Here is a 19,021-nt window from a genome sequence, read left to right as displayed (position 1 = left end):
GCACAACAATATCCCTGCCCATAATAGCCAGGAATGAATTTCCACCTAGATTGCTGGAGACCTTTCTTCGAGGCTTCATTGCTTTTTCCCATGTATATATTCAATATTCTTTGATTCAGTTTCAAAAAGATTTCTGCAGGCTGCTGAGATTTTCTCTTTCTGGCCAAATATACGTTCAATCCATTTCACAATGGCCAGTGATTGTTTGATTCTATTGGCATTTTTGTAGCATGTAATGGTCTCACTTGGAAAAACTGAAAGAGTGGTCCTCTGTCCAATCTTATCAGTGAGATCTTCACAATCAATATTGTATCTATTATTCAAAAATGTGTTGATTTCATAGAATCATAGTTGGAAGGGGCCTTACAGATCATCTAGTCCAACCCCCTGCCCAATACAGGAACAGCCTAAAGCATCTCTGACAACTATTTTTCCAGCTGCTCCTTGAAGACTGCCAATGAGAGGGAACCCGCCACATCCCTAAGCAGCCAATTCCACTGCTGAACTACTTTTAACATGAAGAAGTTTTTCCTAATATCCAGCTGGTTTCTTCCCTCCTGTAGTTTAAACCCTTTGTTTCTGCTGAAGTGCCACTGTGTGTGAATTCAATAAATGTTCAGTTGTCATGAGTGTATCAATTAAGTCTTATTAGAATTTGGTCCTCTTCCATCCGCTTCCAAGAGAGCAACAAATGCTCTCAGCATCCCTCTCCATCCCCTAGTTAGAAAGCTAGCTAGAATCATGATGGTTGTTGTGGGTTTTCCGGGCTGTATTGCCATGGTCTTGGCATTGTAGTTCCTAACGTTTTGCCAGCAGCTGTAGCTGGCATCTTCAGCTGCTGGCGAAATGTCAGGAACTACAATGCCAAAACCACGGCAATACAGCCCGGAAAACCCACAACAACCATCGTTCTCCGGCCGTGAAAGCCTTCGATAATACATCTAGCTAGAATCCCTGCTCTACCATTGTTGTCAAAATATGGATTTTTTTTAACAGTAAAAACAAGCCATCTATGACTTTTCTTAAATTACACACCATGTATGGATTTCATTCTACAAGCAGCTTCTTCCTTTTTCAGGCTCAGCACTGATTTATAGCTTATGTGTAAAACACCTTCAGTCCTCATTTATAAGTTCCTGAAACTGGAGTAATTTGCAAGTTTTATTAACCTTGCTACTGTTTCCTTCCCCAGGTTTCACATGTTATAAATAATTGCTGATAAACTGTTTCCCAAGAAACTCCACAGCTGATCCTCTCAGCAGGTAAATTTCCTTTTCAGTGTAATCCTGACATCACCACTTTTAACAACACACCATAAGACGAGAAGGCAGATATAACCCAATAATTTATTTAACAAGCAGGCTCCCCTTTGTCTTCAAAAGGCCTACTACTTTGATACCTTGCCAGAACTCTTTACAGAGCCCTTGTGCCTACACAAAAGATTAGGGAAAATGGTATTTCTTAGGGGATAGTGACTGATTTAGATCTGCCTGAATTCTTTCTCCGGGCATGTTGGCAGATAAACAGTAATGGGAAACAGGGAAACTCTGGGACAGCAAATTGAGCAAATTTTAGCAGAAAATTGGATGGAATTTAAATGAATGGAGAAAAGTTTTTTTTAAAGAAATAAGCTGCTCTAATTATTGTTATGGGTCATGAATTCCTGAGGCGAGAAATAGCACAGAGTTTATAATGGTGGGGAGGCATTGTCAACCCAAGCACAGGTTCTGTGTTGACTTCTTTCACTCCTTCTGGCAGCTTGAAGGTGAATGCTCTCAACAGGTTGGTGAGGAATATAAAGAGCTCCATCTTTGCCAACTCTTTCCCCAGACACACACGGGCTCCTGCAAAAGAAGTTAAAGCAAAGCCAGCAAGTGAGTGATACTTATTCCACATTATCTCCAGTACCCAGTATTCATAGCAGTCAATTATAAGTTTGGACTTCTGTATTTACCTGCACCAAAGAGCAAAAAATCTTCTTTATCCACATAATGTCCATCCTTGTCCAAAAAATGATTGGGGTTGAACTTTTGAGGGGTCTCCCATAGCTTGGGATCATAACAAACCGAGTGTATATCTGGAATAATAGTGGTGCCCTGCAAGGAAGAACCAGTACCATCTATGTCAGCAAATTTTGCTTCTGTCCCTCCTTGTCTCCGTACTTATGCTCTTGAAGTTCCCAGAATTCTCTTGGAACTCACTTCTTTAATAATAAAAACATACCATAAGAACATAAGAAGAGCCCTGCTAGATCAGACCCGTAGTCCACGTAGTCCTGTTTCACACAGCAGCCAAACAGCAGCCCTGGAGGGCAAACAGGACATAGAGGCCATGGGCTTCCCTCACTGTTGCCTCCTAGGCACTGACATTCAGAGGTTTGCTGCCCTTTACTTACTATTGCTAATAGCCACTGACAGACCTTTCCTCCGTGGACCTCCTTTTAAAGTCATTTGTGTTTGTGGCCATCACTACGTCCACTGTCAGTGAAGGGACAGGCATTCCCTCCTACTCTGCACCTGTGGGGGGGCATTGCTTCCTGCTCCGTGCCTGATCCAGGCTGGATGAAGGAGGGCAGGAATTGCCTCATGCTCCACTCCTGATCCCTGCCGGGTGAAGTTGGGAGCGGGCATTACCTCCTGCTCTGCGCCTGATCCAGGCTGGGCAAAGGGGGATGGGCATTGCTCTGCTCCTGATTCAGGCCTGGTGAAGGGGGTGGACATTGTCACTTGCTCCTTGCCTGATCCCAGCTGAGTGAAAGGGGGTGGACATTGCTACCTGCTTCGCTTCTGATCCCAGCTGGGTGAAGGGGTGGGTGGGCATTTCCTCCTGCTCCATGGCTGATTCCAGCCAGGTGAAGGGGGGCAGGCATTGCCCCTTGCTCCACTCCTGATCTCAGCTGGGAAAAGGGGGGAAGAGGGCATTGTCACCTGCTCCACATCTGATCCCAGCTGGGTGAAGGCGGGGGTGGGCATTGCCACCTGTCTGCTCCTGATCCCAGCTGGGTGAAGACGGGGAGCAAGGATTGCCACCTGCTTTGCTCCTGTCCCAGCTGGATGAAGGCAAGGAGCAGGCGTTGCCACCTACTCTGCTCCTGATCCCAGCTGAGTGCGGGTGCGGGGCAGGCATTGCTGCCTGCTCTGCGCCTGATTTCGGCCTGGGCTTCCTGTCATGGTCTCTGGAGGACTGGATGCCTCATCTGGGCAGTGAGTTATCTTGAATATGCTTAGCCTTTTATGTAGTAGGATTTTATTAAACTTCTATTGTGCCCTCCCCACAGACAGGCTCAGGGCGGATCACATCATTTAAAAACAATAAACAATTTCACAATATCCATAAAAATTTCATTAAAAACACATTTTTGCTCGATTTATGACAGTAATAAAAATGTTTCCAAGATGGCAGCAGTCACTTTTTTGCTATATTCATCAACAATTGAACAGTAAAAACAGGTTGGTAGGCAGGTCTGATGGGGGAATTTAAAAATCAGTCATTCACCTCCCCCTTCCTACAAGACCAGTGGAGGTCTAGCCCAGCCTCAACCATATACCTGGCAGAACATCTCTGTTTTACAAGCCCCGTGGAAAGATAACAATTTCTGCTGGGCTCTAGTTTTGGTGGACAGAGAGTTTGACCAGGTTGGGGCCAGGACTGAAAAGGCCCTGGCTGTGGTTGAGGCTAGGCAGGTTTCCCTGGAGCCAGGGACAACCAATAGTTGTTTTCCTACTGATTGGAGCATCCTCTGGGGGGTATATAGGGAGAGGTGGTCCCACAGATATGCTTGTCCTAATCTGCTTAGAGCTAATAGTAAGTGGTCATACTTGCCCTCACAATATTAAGGCTTATGAATATGATAATATCATATTCATAATATCAAATAATCTTTTTACACCTATAGTTCCTCCCAGGAAAACCTAATCAAATCTTCCTAGTTCATTGTCCCACCTTGGAGACAGTTCAGCAGCCTTATTGTCTCACCCTGGAGACAGTTTCCCAGTCCTTTGTTCCACCCTGGGAAGAACCATGAAGGCATTGTTTCAGGGCAGAGACTCTCAGTCCTGCCTCAGGGCATATGTTACACAGCATATATGACTGTCCTGCCATGTGCTCAGTGTGTGTGTGTGTCCTGGACCCTCCACACATCCTCAGATGGCATATCTGAGCCCTTCTCCCTCTTGCCATGAAGTACTGGTCACTGAAGCAGCTCTCCCTTGGTCACTCTCAATCTTCTGGACCTGGTAACTATGAAACCAACTCTGCAACTCTCTCCAACTTTCCTCCCTGTTTCTTTTCTAGTTAGCTGTGTGTGTGTGCTGTGTCTTTTATGTGCAATTGATCTGTAATATTCTAAATAAAAAAACCTTTTTGATTGCATATCTGCCTGTTTATTGAAAGGGTTGGCAGGGGAAGAGGCACAATAGGAATACTGTATTTTATTGTTTTCCTTGGTGTTCAGGGTGGTCTCCATTTCTTAAAATGATCCATTGGATTGTATTTGTTCTTGGAACACAGAATTGCAAATATAACAATAGTCTGTACCTTAGGAATGAAAGAACCAAGAATGTTCACGTCCTCCACAGATTCTCTAGGGTTGCCAGCTAATAAGACACATTTGAAACGCTGGATCTCATGAATTGTAGCAAACGTGTAGGGCACTTTCTTCCAATTTTGATAGCTGATTAATTGCGAGGTACCAAAAGCCTCTTCTATCTCCTTCTGGATTTTCTCTAGGGAAAATGTTGGAAAATATAAGCTTTATTTTGGACGGTTCATTTATCTGTGGAAATCATTGTGTGTATGTGTGTGTGTGGTGCCCTCAAGTCATAGCTGACTTATGGCAACCCCTGGTGGGGTTTTCATGGCAAGAAACTATCAGAGGTGGTTTGTCATTGCCTGCCTCTGCAACCCTGGTCTTCGTTGGAGGTCTCCCATCTAATTACTAACCAAGGCCAACCCTGCTTAGCTTCTGAGATCTGATGAGATCAGGCTCACCTGGGCTATCCAGGTCAGGGCATGGAAAGCATTAGGAGATATTTATTCCATGTGAAATTATTTCACGTGGTTACATTTGAAAAACTCAATATACCAGGGGTGGCCAAACTTGCTTAATGTAAGAGTCACATAGAATAAAGGGCAAATGTTTGAGACCTGCAAGACAAGATACACTGAAGTGACTTCAGAGGAAGAAGTGGATTTGGGGAAATGCCCTGAAAGTGACTTCACAAGAAGGGGTGGGGTTTTGGTGCAGTATGATGGAAGTGACATCATCAGAAGGGAGGGAACTTAGGAAGTGCCAACTCCTGACCTTTGACCTGGAAGTGACATCACAAGGGTGGAAAGAGAGAAGGAAGGAAAAAGGGAAAGGGAGGGAGGGAGGGAAAGACATGGAAAGAAAGAAAGCCCTGCACCATGCCTGCCCACCACTGGCCCAGCCGCCTGGCCAAGGGAAGGGGAAGGGATGTGCATGTGTGCCTCAGCAAGCCAGCCGTCTGGCTCCCTGGCTCACATCTTGTTGCAGCTTTTACTGCAGCCAGGTATGTGGGGTCTCTGGACATGAGATCCCTCACTGAGCTATGTGGCTGCGTGCTCTCCTGTCCTGCTCTCTCGTTTCTCCTGGAGACCTCTGGTGTTGAGGAGGAGCTTGCAGTCTTACCTATTTCCCCCTCCTTCCCCACAAAAATAAACTGTACAGCCATGACGATGCTCAGAGACCACCAGGAGCCACATGATATGTCTAGAAGAGCTGCATGTGGCTCTTGAGCTACAGTTTGGCCACACCTGCAATATACACTGACCAATAGCAGTGGATAGAGAATCTTGACCTCTTAAGAGAGACTCATTTGTTCTCTGCTAGCAGTACTCTAGAAGTAAGATAGAAATCTAGAAATAAATGCTGTGCAGATATGGCTAGTTTGCTAAAAGGCAGCAATTTCAACTATCTATTTCCTATACCATCTCTTACCAGTGTTTTGTTATTTCTAGGACTTAAACCTGGTAAGAGCTTTTTGCATTGCTATCCTCTTGTTATATATTGTGCAAGTGGATTTGTATTAGGTACTGTATTAAATTGTTGAGTCTGAGCATTTGCAGATAATATGTGCACAACTAGCAAGAAAGCCCATTGTGGGAAAAAAATTCAATGGGCTCTAGAAAACTGGGGCTGGGGAGGGCTATCAGATGGGGGGGCATGGAAGGGCTGGCAAACAGAGAGGGCATGGAAGGGCTGGCAGGCAGAGGGGACATGGCAGTCAGAGGGGGCATGGAAGGGCTGGCAGGCAGGGGGACATGGAAGGCCTGGCAGGCAGAGGGGAATCGGAAGGGCAGGCAGGGGGCATGGAAGGGCTGGTAGGCAGAGGGGACATGGAAGGGCTGGCAGGCAGAGGGGAATCGGAAGGGCAGGCAGAGGGGGCATGGAAGGGATGGCAGGCAGGGGGCATGGAAGGGCTGGTAGGCAGAGGGGACATGGAAGGGCTGGCAGGTAGAGGGGGCATGAAGGGGCTGGCAGGCAGGGGGCTGAGGAAGGCTGGCTGGAGGGTTCATCTTCCCTCCCCTTTCCCTGGCTCAAATGGGGTTGTAGATTGCAGGGGGCAGCTTGCCCTTCCCTCTCTGTCCCCAGCTCGAGTGGGGCTTTGGAGGGCAGTGGGTGGCTCGCCCTTCCATGGCTCAATTCTGGCTGAGGATCAGCAGGCAGGAAGAAAGCCTTCTCCCTGCCCACCTGCAGGGGGGATGGGTAGGTGCTCTGCCACAGCCCCCCCTCTCTCGCAGGCCAGCTGAGCCGTGGGCAAGGGAGGGGGCAGTGGCCTTCTTCTGCCTCTCCTCTGCCAAGCTGCCCCGCACCGCAACGGTGCAGCAGCCCTGCATTGCAACGTGCTGCCAGGCTGGGTTGCACTACAATGGGCTGGACGAGGCAGCACTGGCTTGCAACACACCGCTAGACCGAGCCATGCTGCAACGGGCAGGGCAGCCCCATGGTGCAGAGCACCGCCAGGCCAGGTAGCCCTATGCCTCAGCAGAAGGCGCCTTCAGGCCACCTTGCAGTGCTTCTCCATTGGCCTTCCAGCCCCTGAGAGGGCAGCCGCCGGCAGCTATCCATTTCAGCCCCATGTGGGCTGGATCAGCTGCAGAAGGCAGTGAGCATTGCTAGGAGCGACTCTCCCTTATCTCCGCTAGGGTCGCACTAATGCTCCTGTGCCTTGGGATCCCAGTGAGTCACAGAAACCCATTTACAGAATTATATAGTAGGATGAGGGGACTGTCAAGTAAAACTCAGTATTTTCCCCTCAACTCCCCAAAACGAATCCCCAAAGGTTATTCCTGCAGTCTGTGCATGCTACTGGGATGTCCTGCAGACTGATAAGTATTCAAAGGCAACAGAAATTGCATCTGAACTCTCCTTAGACTGGGCACTACTTTGGGTTGCTTTGGCAACCTGGCTCGATGTTGATGCCTCTGGCTCCTGTTGTTCTGCAGGATCTGGAATTTGGAACTCGGGGTGAGCAGTGTAGTAGCCAAATTTGCACATGACATGAAATTATTCAGATTGTGAAGAGCCTGCCTGAGGATCTCCCTAAAATGAGTAAGTGGGCAACAACATGGCAAAAGTATAAAGTGATGCATGCTGGACAAAAAAGAAAAAGTCGAAATTGAGATTGAAAGAGATCTTGGGGTTGTAGTGGAAAACTTGATGAAAATGTCTAGCCAGTGTATAGCAGCAGTGAAAAAGGCAAACTCCATGTTAGGAATTATTAGGAAAGGGACTGAAAATAAAACAGCCTATAATGTTATGCCCTTGTAAAAAGTTATGCTGCGGCCTCATTTGGAATACTGTGTACACTTCTGTTCAGTGTATCTCAAAAAGGATACTGCAGAGCTGGAAAACATTCAAAGATTATTAGGGACTGAAACACCTTTCCTATGAGGAAAGGTTGGAGAGTCTGGAAAAAAACAACTAAGAGGAGACAAGATAGAGGTTTGTAAAATTAAGCACAGAGTGGGAAAAGTGGATAGAGAGAGCTTTTGCTCCCTCTCCCATAATGCTAGAGTCAGGCACCCAATGGAATTGTTGAGAAATAGGATCAGAACAGACAAAAGGAAATATTTCTTTACTCAAAGAGTAACTAAACTGTGGAATTCACTGGTAGTGGAGACAGTGATGGCCACAAATATAGATTGCTTTAAAAAGTGACTGATCAGACAGTTTCATGGAGGAGAGGTCCATCAGCGGCTACTAGCCATGGCGGTTGAAGGGACCTTCTATCTTACAGAGGCAGCAAACCTCTGATTCCCAGGGCTGGGAGACAGCAATAGACGAGAGCATCATTTCTTTGCCTTCCAGTATAAATCGGTCGGCTGTTTTGTGAAACTAGAGGGACCGCTGGTCAGATCCAACAGGCTCTATTTATGTTATGTTCAGAGACAGTGCGCTCAATCAAGGACTGAGCAGCAGTTGGGATGCCTGACACTTGGCTGAGGGTGCCATACTCTGCCATCAAGCATGATTCTAGTTTCCAATCATGAAAGAAGAAAAGTAGGCTACCAGTAGACATGGGCACGATCCAAAAAATAATCCCGATTTCGCTGATCGTGATTCCGCGGCGCCGCCGAACCCAGGTACCCGAACTTCACCGTTCAAGTCCCGTTTCCGATACAGAATCGGGAATCGGGAAGGCTGATGCGGCAGGGCGCCCCACGGTTTCCAGCGCTAAAGGAATGGTGGGTGAGAAGGATGGCGGCCATTGGGCCCGGCAGGCCCGTGGAGGTGGTGGCGAGCCGCCTCCCCTCAGGGGGCGGGGGGGGTCTGTCCCCACAGGAGTGTGCCGGTACTGTCACGGGGGGGGAGTTGACATTTGCCCGGTGGGCGGCCTGATTCCCCCCGCTATCGGGGGACCACACCTGAAGAAAGAGAGAGGGAAGAGACTAGAGCCTTAGCCCACCCACCACCATCATCACTCCCCCAGACCAGAGTGACCAGGCACTAGAGTGTGTAATACTGTGTGAGCCCTCAGCCAAGGAGGTGCCCACTGAGCTTGGCCCCAGAGCTAGATGGCAGCCCTGGAAGCAGAGAGAGAGAATAGGAATAGAGCCCAACCCCAGCTGCAACACTCCCCCCCAGACCAGAGCCCTCAGCCGAGGTGCCCACCGAGCTTGGCCCCAGAGCTAGGCGGCAGCCCTGGAACCAGAGGAGATAGCTCCCTATTCCCTAATTCCCTATCCACTGAAGCCCAAAGCTAAAGGTCCCTCTCTCTCTCTCTCTCTTGTGCTTTCTCTCTCCAAAAACGGCAAGCGAGAGCTCGCCTCTGTCCCACTCCACCCGCGAGCGGAAAGTGAAACTTTGTTGCGCAGCATATGGCTGTTTATAAAGCCTGGGTCTGCTACACAGGAGGGCTGTGTTTGGCCGTAAGAGCTGCCTCTCAGGCTTTGCAGGGATGAGATTTGAGTGCCCATGGCTACAGAAGAACACCCCCTTCCCCTGCCCTCCCCTCTCTTCTCCTAAATGGATGAGACGGGCGCATGTTTTTCTGGCTGCTCTGTGGTTGGAAGGAAGCCCTGCTGATCAAGGGAAGCTGGGCTTCCATTCGTGTTTCCAAGGCGACAGAAGGAGGGCAAACAGCTCCGGCATTCCCCAGGCTCCATTTCCACGGGGCTCCATTCCCTCGGGAACAGATGGCTGGCGCCAGACTGTCTGCAGACTGCAATCCCGAACGTAAACCGATCGATCCGATCAAGACCCGATAGAGCGCCCCACCCGAGCGCTGAACCGGGAGCCGTGGACGGAACCGATCAGTCCGGTCCCAATGGCGCAAATGCCAAAATTGGGGCAATTTTCAGTCTGTAATTCTGATCGTGCCCATGTCTAGCTACCAGCATGCAAGATTTAGGTTTCTACATACTAAGGAGACTCCCCAAAATGCTTCTGTAAATTAACCAATATGAAAAGACCCTCTTCCCTAAAAGAGCCAGCAAAAATGAGGGAATGGAGTGGCAGTCTGTTCAATGGAGAATAGGTCTCCTTCTGATATGAGGTCTGTGTTATGGATATTTTTTAAGCTGTTTATGTCCAGTAGCTTGGTTTCCATGGTTTGTTGTTTTATACGCTTGTATTGTTTTTATTTTAAGTGGTGGTGTAGAAATATTCTAAATAAATAAATAAATTCAACCTCTAAGAGCTTATAGAAACCTGGAGGGGGAGATCTAGGTCTGTATGGGGAAATGTTCAAATAGTTTATCTTCTCACTGATTCTTCACAGTACCCAAGCTTGTGCTGATATATTAATTATCCCCTTGGTAGGGACTTTTTAAAGAATTGCTAAGAATAGCGTGACTGTTGTTTACACTGCGCAATTCTGGCTCACCTTGGATATCTGGATGAGTCACCATGAGAAGCAGTGCCCATCGCAGAGTGGCACTGGGTGTATCTGTCCCAGCAACAAGAAAGTCAGAAATACACTGAGCCAGGTTTTCCTCATCGTAAGTTGAAGTGGGGTCATTCTTGCTCTGTTATGGACAACAGGAAAAATGAAACGTTTTCTACAATGATTTTTTTGCTTTTATTCCCAATACACCATCCAAATACCCATAAATTGTTTCTAGAGAGACTGGAGAAAGATATAATGGGATGGACAGTCAGTACAGTTTAGATATACACTGGAGTCAGTACAGTTTACCAATCATTTGTTACCAATCATGCCTGAGTCGGGCCCAGCGGAATCCAAGGTAGTCCCGGACAGGGATCCTTTGTTTGATCCGTATGCGTCCCCCGACAGTCAAACAGTGCAACCCCAAGAATCTCATGTGCCAGCCGAGGCTGGAGCTTCGACGTCTACACCGCCTCTCATCGACCTCAGCAGTGAAGGGACAAGGCCGACGGCTACCGCTCTCCCCTTGATCTCGCTACCCACCCCGTCGGAGTGGGGAGCCAGACCCCGAGAAACGCGAGAGCGCAGGGCCGGAGGGCTTCATCCAAGAGTTTCGATGGACGGACGCCGAAGCCTAGAGACTGTCCCTGAGCTGGATAGCAGCCAACCGTGGCTGTTTTGGAACAGGACGGCCGAACAGACGGACGGGAACACATCTCGCCGCGGCGCCCTGAGTTGGGATTATTCGGAACTTGCCCCATGGAAAGAGTCAACGGAAGTTCCTGAACATAGTTGGGTGCAAATGCAAAGTCGCACCCATGCTGTAGATTCCGGCATCTCGGCAGTGACGGGCCTAGCCAAAGGAATTCTAGCAGCGAGATCACGAGTCGATCAAGGAGATCCTCCGCCTTGGGGGCCGTTTTCCCCGGTGAGTACAACCGAAGGAGGTTCCGTGATGGGGCAACCGGGTCCTAGCCGAATGCAACAGTTGGAAGCTAGGCTGATTGATATGGAGGAAAGTTTGGCTCATGCCATTCACCTAATCTCAGCGATGGGGGCAGGGGAGAGAATCTCACCTGAAGAAATGGCGGTACAAATCGCCACCCTCCAAAGTGTCATGTCCTATCCAGTGGAGGACGCCCCGCAGCAGCCGCTGCCTTCGGGAGAGGGGGAATACTATCCTGGAGAACCGGGAGAGTCGCCCGCGGAACTCCCTAGAAAAGACGAAACCCCGCCGCACGGGGATACTCCAGCTGAGGTACCTGGAGAGACTCCGACGGAAACCCCTAAATCGGACAGGGATCCATCTCCCAAGGAGACTCCAGCGGAGGAGCCTAGAGAGGAGGAAGAAGGGCCAACCCGTCCAACCGAAACGACGGTGATACCCCCCCCCGCTTCTCCAACGACAGTTCGGCCGGATCAGACGGAAGAGCCTCCGGCCCCTTCTGAGGAGGAATTACCGCAACGACCGCTAGAAGTGGTTCCCATTCAACAAACCCCGAGTGCCCCGACGCCACAAGACCAGCCTTTGCGTCCCAGAGACACGACGCCGAGAGGGGCAAGCCCGCGCGGCCCACCACCCATCAGGCCTTCGCCGCTGCGGCCCCTTCCGCTTCGACCGCAACTAACTCCTTCGCAGCAACCGATACGTTTGCCACTTGAGCAGCCCGTAATACCACCTCCGAACCAACCGGTGGGGCCTACACCACTACGACCCCACCAACCCGTCCCTCAGCGGCCGGTCATTACTCAGCCGCACCGGCCACCTCCACCTCAACCGCTACTGCCAGCACCTCCTGTATTGCCACCACCAGCCCGACCGAGATTGCAGCCGCCTGTCCGACCACGACTGCAGCCACCGGCCCAGCCGAGAGCACCACCGCCAGCCCAGCCGAGGCCGCCACCCCCGGCTCAACCGGTGATGCCGCCGCCAGCGCAACCAGCACCGCTACCACAACCGGGTCCCCCCATACCTCAAGTGCCATTGATGCTTCCGACGGACTTCTACCCAGCACCGGCTCCGAGGCAAGACCTCCCGATGGGTTGGGTGAAACTGGAAGCTACTTTTGATGGGGATCCCTCCAAACTGGGATTTTTCCTAGTGCAAGTCGTGCAATTCTTCAACCGGTGGGGACACCTCTTCGGCAGCGAGGCCAGTCAAATTGAACATCTCGGCTCCCGCTTACAAGGCAAAGCAGCGGACTGGTATGTAGGACTATACAATATCGGGGCCCCGGAACTTAATACTCTCCAGGGGTTGGTGGATGCTATTCAAGCGCAATATGAAGACCCCTTAGAGGAAACCAGGGCCCGAACAGAATTGCAAGCCATTAAACAGGGCAGCATGTCGGCGAGAGACTATATCACGAAATTCCGACAATTGGCCGCCAAATGCCCTAGGTGTGAGGAGTCCACCAAAATCATTCTGTTCAAGCAAGGACTAAACCCGAGACTTTTGGACAGAGCCCTCATGCAGGACAATCCCCCTACGTTGTTAGGTTGGATCCAACTTGCATGCGAAGTTGAGAATCGCATTTTGGAAGTCCGTTTGGTTGAACAACAACAACAAACGGGACAAAGAAGACCCTTGACTTTACAGAAGGGAGGACGGGGAGCTGGGTACGCCACCCGTGGAGCGAGAGATGCTAGATGGCAACAAGGGCTGTGTTTGCAATGCGGACAAGCCGGTCACTTTGCAGCACAATGCCCCTACCGGCCTGTGCAAAGACCTCCGCTTCAACTACGGCGCCCAACCCTTGCTCCATTTCCTACTCTCCAACGCCCGATTCCCGCGCCACGCGCGAACAGAGGCCGCGGCGCTTCCCAAAGGCCCGCCTCAGAGAGAGGACTGGAAGCGGAAGAAGTTATGGAATACGACCCCGCTTCCCCAAACGCAGAAGTCAATCCAGAAAGCCCCCAGTCGGGAAACGAGATGGATCTGTCGTAAAAGGGCCCAAACGACAGATCCGCCCCAAGCCCGTCCCTGCACGGAACCGGCCGCCTGGGTCCATCTTATTCATGCCAGTAACTCTAATCAACCCAGAGAGAAAAATGCACATCCGAGTGCAAGCCCTTATCGACTCGGGCTGTTCGAGAGACATCATCGCCCCAGCTCTAGTCAATGGACTAGTCTTACCAACTCGGGAATTACAAAATCCAGTAATCTTTGAACAAATGGATGGCACCAATATGAACCCTGTTACCACTGAGACCATCCCAGTGATCACAGGCATGGGACAACATTGGGAAAAGAGGTCTTTTGTCATCAGCTCCACTGCCAAATACCCGTTAATTCTAGGCAGCAAGTGGCTATGTGATCACAATCCCTACATAGACTGGGCACAAGGATGTATCACCTTCAGTCATGCCAACTGCAAAAATCACCGTTGGAACCAAAACTGGGGCAATGATCCAACTCATACTGAAAAGGCCCTTCTTACTCAAGAAGAAATCAATCAAATACCCGAACCGTATTGGCCTTTTCTAAACGCTTTTTCCGAGGAGGAAGCTGATACTCTACCCCCGCACCGACGAACGGACTGTGCGGTGGAAATTTTACCCGGAGCCTCACTGCCCAAAGGACGACTCTATCCCATGAGTCTCCATGAACGAGAAGAGCTCCGGAAATTCATCGACACCAACCTCCAACGAGGGTTCATCCGCCCAGCCAACAGCCCCCACGCCGCTCCGGTTCTCTTCGTGAAAAAGAAGGATGGGGGACTACGACTGTGCACGGACTTTTGAGGACTTAATGCAGTGTCCACCAACAACGCCTATCCTATACCACTCATCCGAGACCTTCTCAACGTCGTGGCCCAAGGTAAGATCTTTACAAAATTAGACTTAAAAGATGCTTACTTCCACGTCCGTATCAAGGCAGGGGATGAGTGGAAAACTGCATTTAATACGCCCCTCGGACAATATGAATACCTAGTTATGCCTTTTGGATTGACGGGAGCCCCGTCTGTATTTATGTCCATGATAAACGAAGTTCTGCACGAATTTCTGTACAAAGGGGTGGTGGTGTACCTTGATGATGTCTTAATTTATTCAAACACAGAGGAAGAACATATTCAAATGGTACAAAAGGTCCTGGCCACCTTGATGAATAATAAACTACCCATCAAGTTGTCCAAATGTGAATTCCATAAAACCGAACTCACTTACCTTGGGTATTGCATCTCCCAAGAGGGTTTAAAAATGGATCCAACCAAAATACAAGCGATTCAAGAATGGCAAACACCCACCACCCGTAAAGAACTACAATCCTTCCTGGGTTTTGCCAACTTCTATAGAGACTTTATAGCAAATTTCGCCCAAATCACGCTCCCCTTAACAGAATTGTTGAAAACAAAAGATAAAGGGGACCAAGCTAAAAAACCCTCCTCCAAACTACAATGGACCTCCGATTGCCAAACTGCTTTCGAATGCCTGAAAAGGCAATTTGTAACGGAACCCATCCTCTCCCACCCCAACGAACAGTCCCCTTTCGTAGTGCAAGTCGACGCCAGCGATACGGCAATAGGGGGAGTTTTACTGCAGAAGGGGGAGGATGGAAAGTTGCGGCCTTGTGCGTTCTTGTCTAGAAAATTTTCGGAGGCGGAAAGGAATTGGAATGTGTGGGAGAAGGAGGCTTTTGCAGTAAAAGCAGCCCTTACTAATTGGAGACATTGGCTGGAGGGGGCGCGATACCCCTTCGAGGTTTGGACAGATCATAAAAATCTGGAGGCCCTCCGAAGCCCACGCAGACTGAATGCCAAGCAATTGCGATGGGCGGAATTCTTTTCCAAATTCAACTTCACTCTAAATTATCTCCCGGGCAAGACTAACTTTTTGGCGGACGCCCTATCGCGCATGCCCCAACACAGGAGCAAATGGGAGGAGACTGTCGACACGGTCTTCTCGCCTACGCAACTTGGGGGCGTGGTGACTACTCGCAGTCAAGCCAAACAGCCCCTCCTGGCCAACCAGGAGTGGAAATCGAAACTTAAAACTGAGGTGGAAAAGGAGGGGGATAAGGCTCCGCGAAACAAACTGGTCCAATCCCCACAGGGGGATTGGCTAGCTGGGAGCAAGTTTTATGTCCCAGACAGCCTCCGGCTGGAGGTTTTGCAGCGCTGTCATGATGCTCCCACTGCTGGTCATTATGGGTATCTGAAAACATTGCATCTAATCCAAAGGCAGTTCTGGTGGCCGGGCATGCGCAAAGACATTTCCCAATATGTTAGTTCCTGCCCCGTTTGCCTCAGCGCCAAAACCAGAAAAGGAAAACCTCCGGGTCTCCTGCAACCATTGGAAACACCCAACAGACCTTGGGAAATAATATCTATGGACTTTATCACTGATCTACCTATTTCAAAAGGACATAATTGCATTTTAGTCGTGGTAGATCTGTTCTCCAAACAAGCTCATTTTATTCCCTGTACTGCTATACCCACCGCTCGAAAACTAGCAGATTTATTTTTAAAACACATCGTAAAATTACATTCTTTTCCGTCCAAGGTGATTTCGGATCGCGGCGGACAGTTCGTTGCCAACTTCTGGCGGGAGCTTTTGAGAATGTTGAATATTGAGCAAGGCATCAGCTCAAGCCACCACCCACAAACCGACGGACAATCCGAAAAAACAAACCAGATACTAGAACAGTTTCTTCGTTGCTACATTAATTTCCAACAAGATAATTGGGTAGACCTTCTCCCTCTGGCCGAATTCTCATATAACAACAGTGTACACGCTTCAACTGGAGAGGCCCCTTTCAAAATTGTCTATGGAGCTCACTTCAATCCCTTCCCGTTGGACGCTCCCCCTCTCCATTCCTCTAATTTGCCAGATGTATCTTCGTGGTGGGGGGAGGCGGCGCAACAATGGACTCTTATTAAGAAACATCTTGAAAAAGCCAAACTGGATTACAAAAAATACGCAGATCGCCATCGTGTGGCCGAATGGGATTTACAACCTGGAGATCATGTGTATATTTCCACAAAGAACCTGAAACTAGCTCAGACAAGCCGCAAACTCGCTCTGAAATTCCTGGGACCTTTCCCTGTGCGCAAAATAATAAATAAAGTGACTGTTGCTGTAACTTTGCCCAAGAACTTACGCCACGTACACGATACGTTCCATGTCAGTCTTTTAAAAAGAGCTCCTACCGATGACAAGTGGCACATCAAAGCTCCACCCATTCCAACTTTGATTGACGACCAAATACACTATGAGGTGCAACAAATTTTGGACTCTAAACTCAAACGAAATCAGCTTTTTTACCTCATTAGATGGAAGGACTTTGATTCTGGGTACGATGAGTGGGTGAACTCTGTACATGTTCATGCTCCTAGATTAACCAAAGCTTTTCATACTCGCTACCCATATAAACCAGGGGGGGATCTGTTTTAAGGGGGGGCAGAATGTCAGGTCCAGTGTATATCTAAACTGTACTGACTCCAGTGTATATCTAAACTGTACTGACTCCATTTTCTAATGCTTCTAGTGTTTAAGTGCTTTCTTCCCAGGTGCACCAGTTCCCAGGCAGCATTCCCACCGGAGGCGACTGTTTTGTCTAACACCGTTCCACCAAGCATTGGCCTTGAAGGAGAGCAGCTTCCCAGGACTGAGAGATGTTGTTTTGAGAACTGTGGGGGGAGGCAAATCCAGATGGGTATTGTTACTTTGTACCTCATGCTTTGCCCTTCATTGGTAACAATGACTGTGTACCATCCTGAGTCTCCTATTCAGGACAGTGGACTATAATGGACCTTTTCTGCAGTAAAGTTTCCTTGTTCAATCAATGGACTCCTGTTTGCTTTTGAAAGGGAACCTGTAGGAAGAGCCTTATCTAGCCACAAGCTGACAGGACATGATCATCTGAACAGTGAAATAGCTGTCAGCTGGCATTTCATCCATAGATATAAGGCTATATAAAAGCTACAGGAGAAGTATCAGAGCAGTACAGGCTAGTGGGGAAGTTAAAAGATCCATGAGGAAAGATGTCAGAGAAGATTTACTGTGTTCTCTTTTGAAAAGAGAATTGGATTGTGTGGCTATAGACAACATGTATGTGTGTTATATGCCATCAAGTTGCCTCTGACCTATGGCGACCCTATGAATGAAAGACCTCCTAAACATCCTATCATTAACAGACTTTCTCAGATCCTGAAAACTGGAGGACGTGGCTTCTTTTATTGAGTCAAGCCATCTTGTTTTAGGTCTTCCTCTTTTCCTACTGCCTTCTACTTTTCCTAGCATTATTGGCTTTTCCAGAGAATCTTGTCTTCTCATGATGTGACCAAAGTATGATAGCCTTAGTTTTGTTATTTTAGCTTTTAGGGAGAATTCAGGCTTGAGGCTTGATTTGATCCGGTATAGACATCATATATATTTTTAAAATTTTAATTGTGAATTCCTCTTAGCTATGGTGTCTCTGGTAGCGGCCACAGTCCGAATTGTTAGAGGATGGAAAAGGGGATGTTTGTTTCTAGCTTTTGAATCCTTGTATATTAGTGGGGTGGAGTTTTGAATTCACGTTTTGGTTAGGAGCATGGAATAAGAAGGTATCAATAATTCTAAAATTTTCACTATGGGGTGCAAAGAGGGGGTTGTGTCTGCAGTATTACATGCCATACAGTATGAAAAGATTATGAACTACATAGATTACTGTTAGAGATTAATAGTATTTTATATATTTAGTTTAGTAACTTAGCAGAGTATCATAGCAGAGTAATATAGTCAGAAGCATTTAACCCCTTACAAACGTGCATTAATTAATCCTCAGACAAAATTCATAGAAAGATAGAACTTACAGTTTATTGTAGCAGATTTCTCCATAGCAATATCTTCTGGTAATAACAAGGGAAAGATCCTATCTAAAGAGTTACATTCCCTAGGCTAATACCACGGCCTGAAACTAGGCTGCGAGGTTGTAGGTGCAGGTTTGTGGACAAAGAGGAGGGCTCCATGAGGAGCATGGTGGCTTTACATCTTTTCTCTTGGAAGAGCATGAGGGAAGGTGTGAAATCTCCCAAGAGGCATAGAGGCAAGAGAGGAGGAGTCAGTAGGCGTTCCCACCTTAGACAAGAGAGAGGCAGATTGCTAGACTTATACATTACATTCAAAGAGACATGCAGTGCCCCCCAGTGTCCAAAGGCAGGCTGAGTCGCCTATTCCAACACTCCCTCTCGACTCAGAATGTCGTCAGCATTCACAATGTTCAGGTCACTTCGTAGACCTTGGTACTTGTCTCTGGGCAGCGGCTTGCTAAAGATGTCCGCTGTCATTTCTTCAGTGGGACAGTAGTGCAGCTTAATAATTCCTTGTGCTTGAAGTTCCTTCACGAACTGCTGTCGTGTCCCAATATGTCTTGTGCGCGGAGTATTTCCTTCTAAAAGAAAAAGGGCTATACAACTCTGGTTATCTTCTAGCATTTTAACTGGTAAAGGTTCTATAATGCCAAAATCTTTAAGTAACATCAAAAGCATTTGTAAATCTTTGCATGCTTCTGAAGCTGACACAAGTTCTGCTTCAGTGGACGAAAGGGCCACAATTTCTTGTTTACGACTGGCCCAAGTTACAGGTCCATTCCCATAGAAAAACACATAACCAGTAGTGGATTTCCAGTCTGAATTATCTTTAGCCCAATCTGCATCAGCATATCCCAATAGTGTGGGATTTTTACT

The 19,021-nt window shown here is 48.4% G+C and overlaps 1 protein-coding gene across 1 annotated transcript in view; it reads right to left on the bottom strand.

The window, feature by feature from the left end:
- Window positions 1-1,441: 1,441 nt before the first annotated feature.
- Window positions 1,442-19,021, bottom strand: part of LOC129332001 (cytochrome P450 2C26-like) — a 43,701-nt gene continuing 26,121 nt past the window's right edge. Inside the window, exons 7-10 of the mRNA XM_054982739.1 lie at window positions 10,350-10,491; window positions 4,537-4,724; window positions 1,955-2,096; window positions 1,442-1,844 (exon numbers count right to left, since the gene is read on the bottom strand). Of these exons, the coding sequence (XP_054838714.1) occupies window positions 1,654-1,844; window positions 1,955-2,096; window positions 4,537-4,724; window positions 10,350-10,491 (663 nt within the window). The 3' untranslated portion in view covers window positions 1,442-1,653. The remainder of the gene's footprint in view (window positions 1,845-1,954; window positions 2,097-4,536; window positions 4,725-10,349; window positions 10,492-19,021) is intronic.

The sequence above is a fragment of the Eublepharis macularius genome, chromosome 6 (assembly GCF_028583425.1).
Source record: "Eublepharis macularius isolate TG4126 chromosome 6, MPM_Emac_v1.0, whole genome shotgun sequence".
Classification (NCBI taxonomy): Eukaryota; Metazoa; Chordata; class Lepidosauria; order Squamata; family Eublepharidae; genus Eublepharis; species Eublepharis macularius.
The sequence above is the reverse complement of the archived record's forward strand: the minus strand, read 5'-3'. Positions and strand labels throughout refer to the sequence as shown.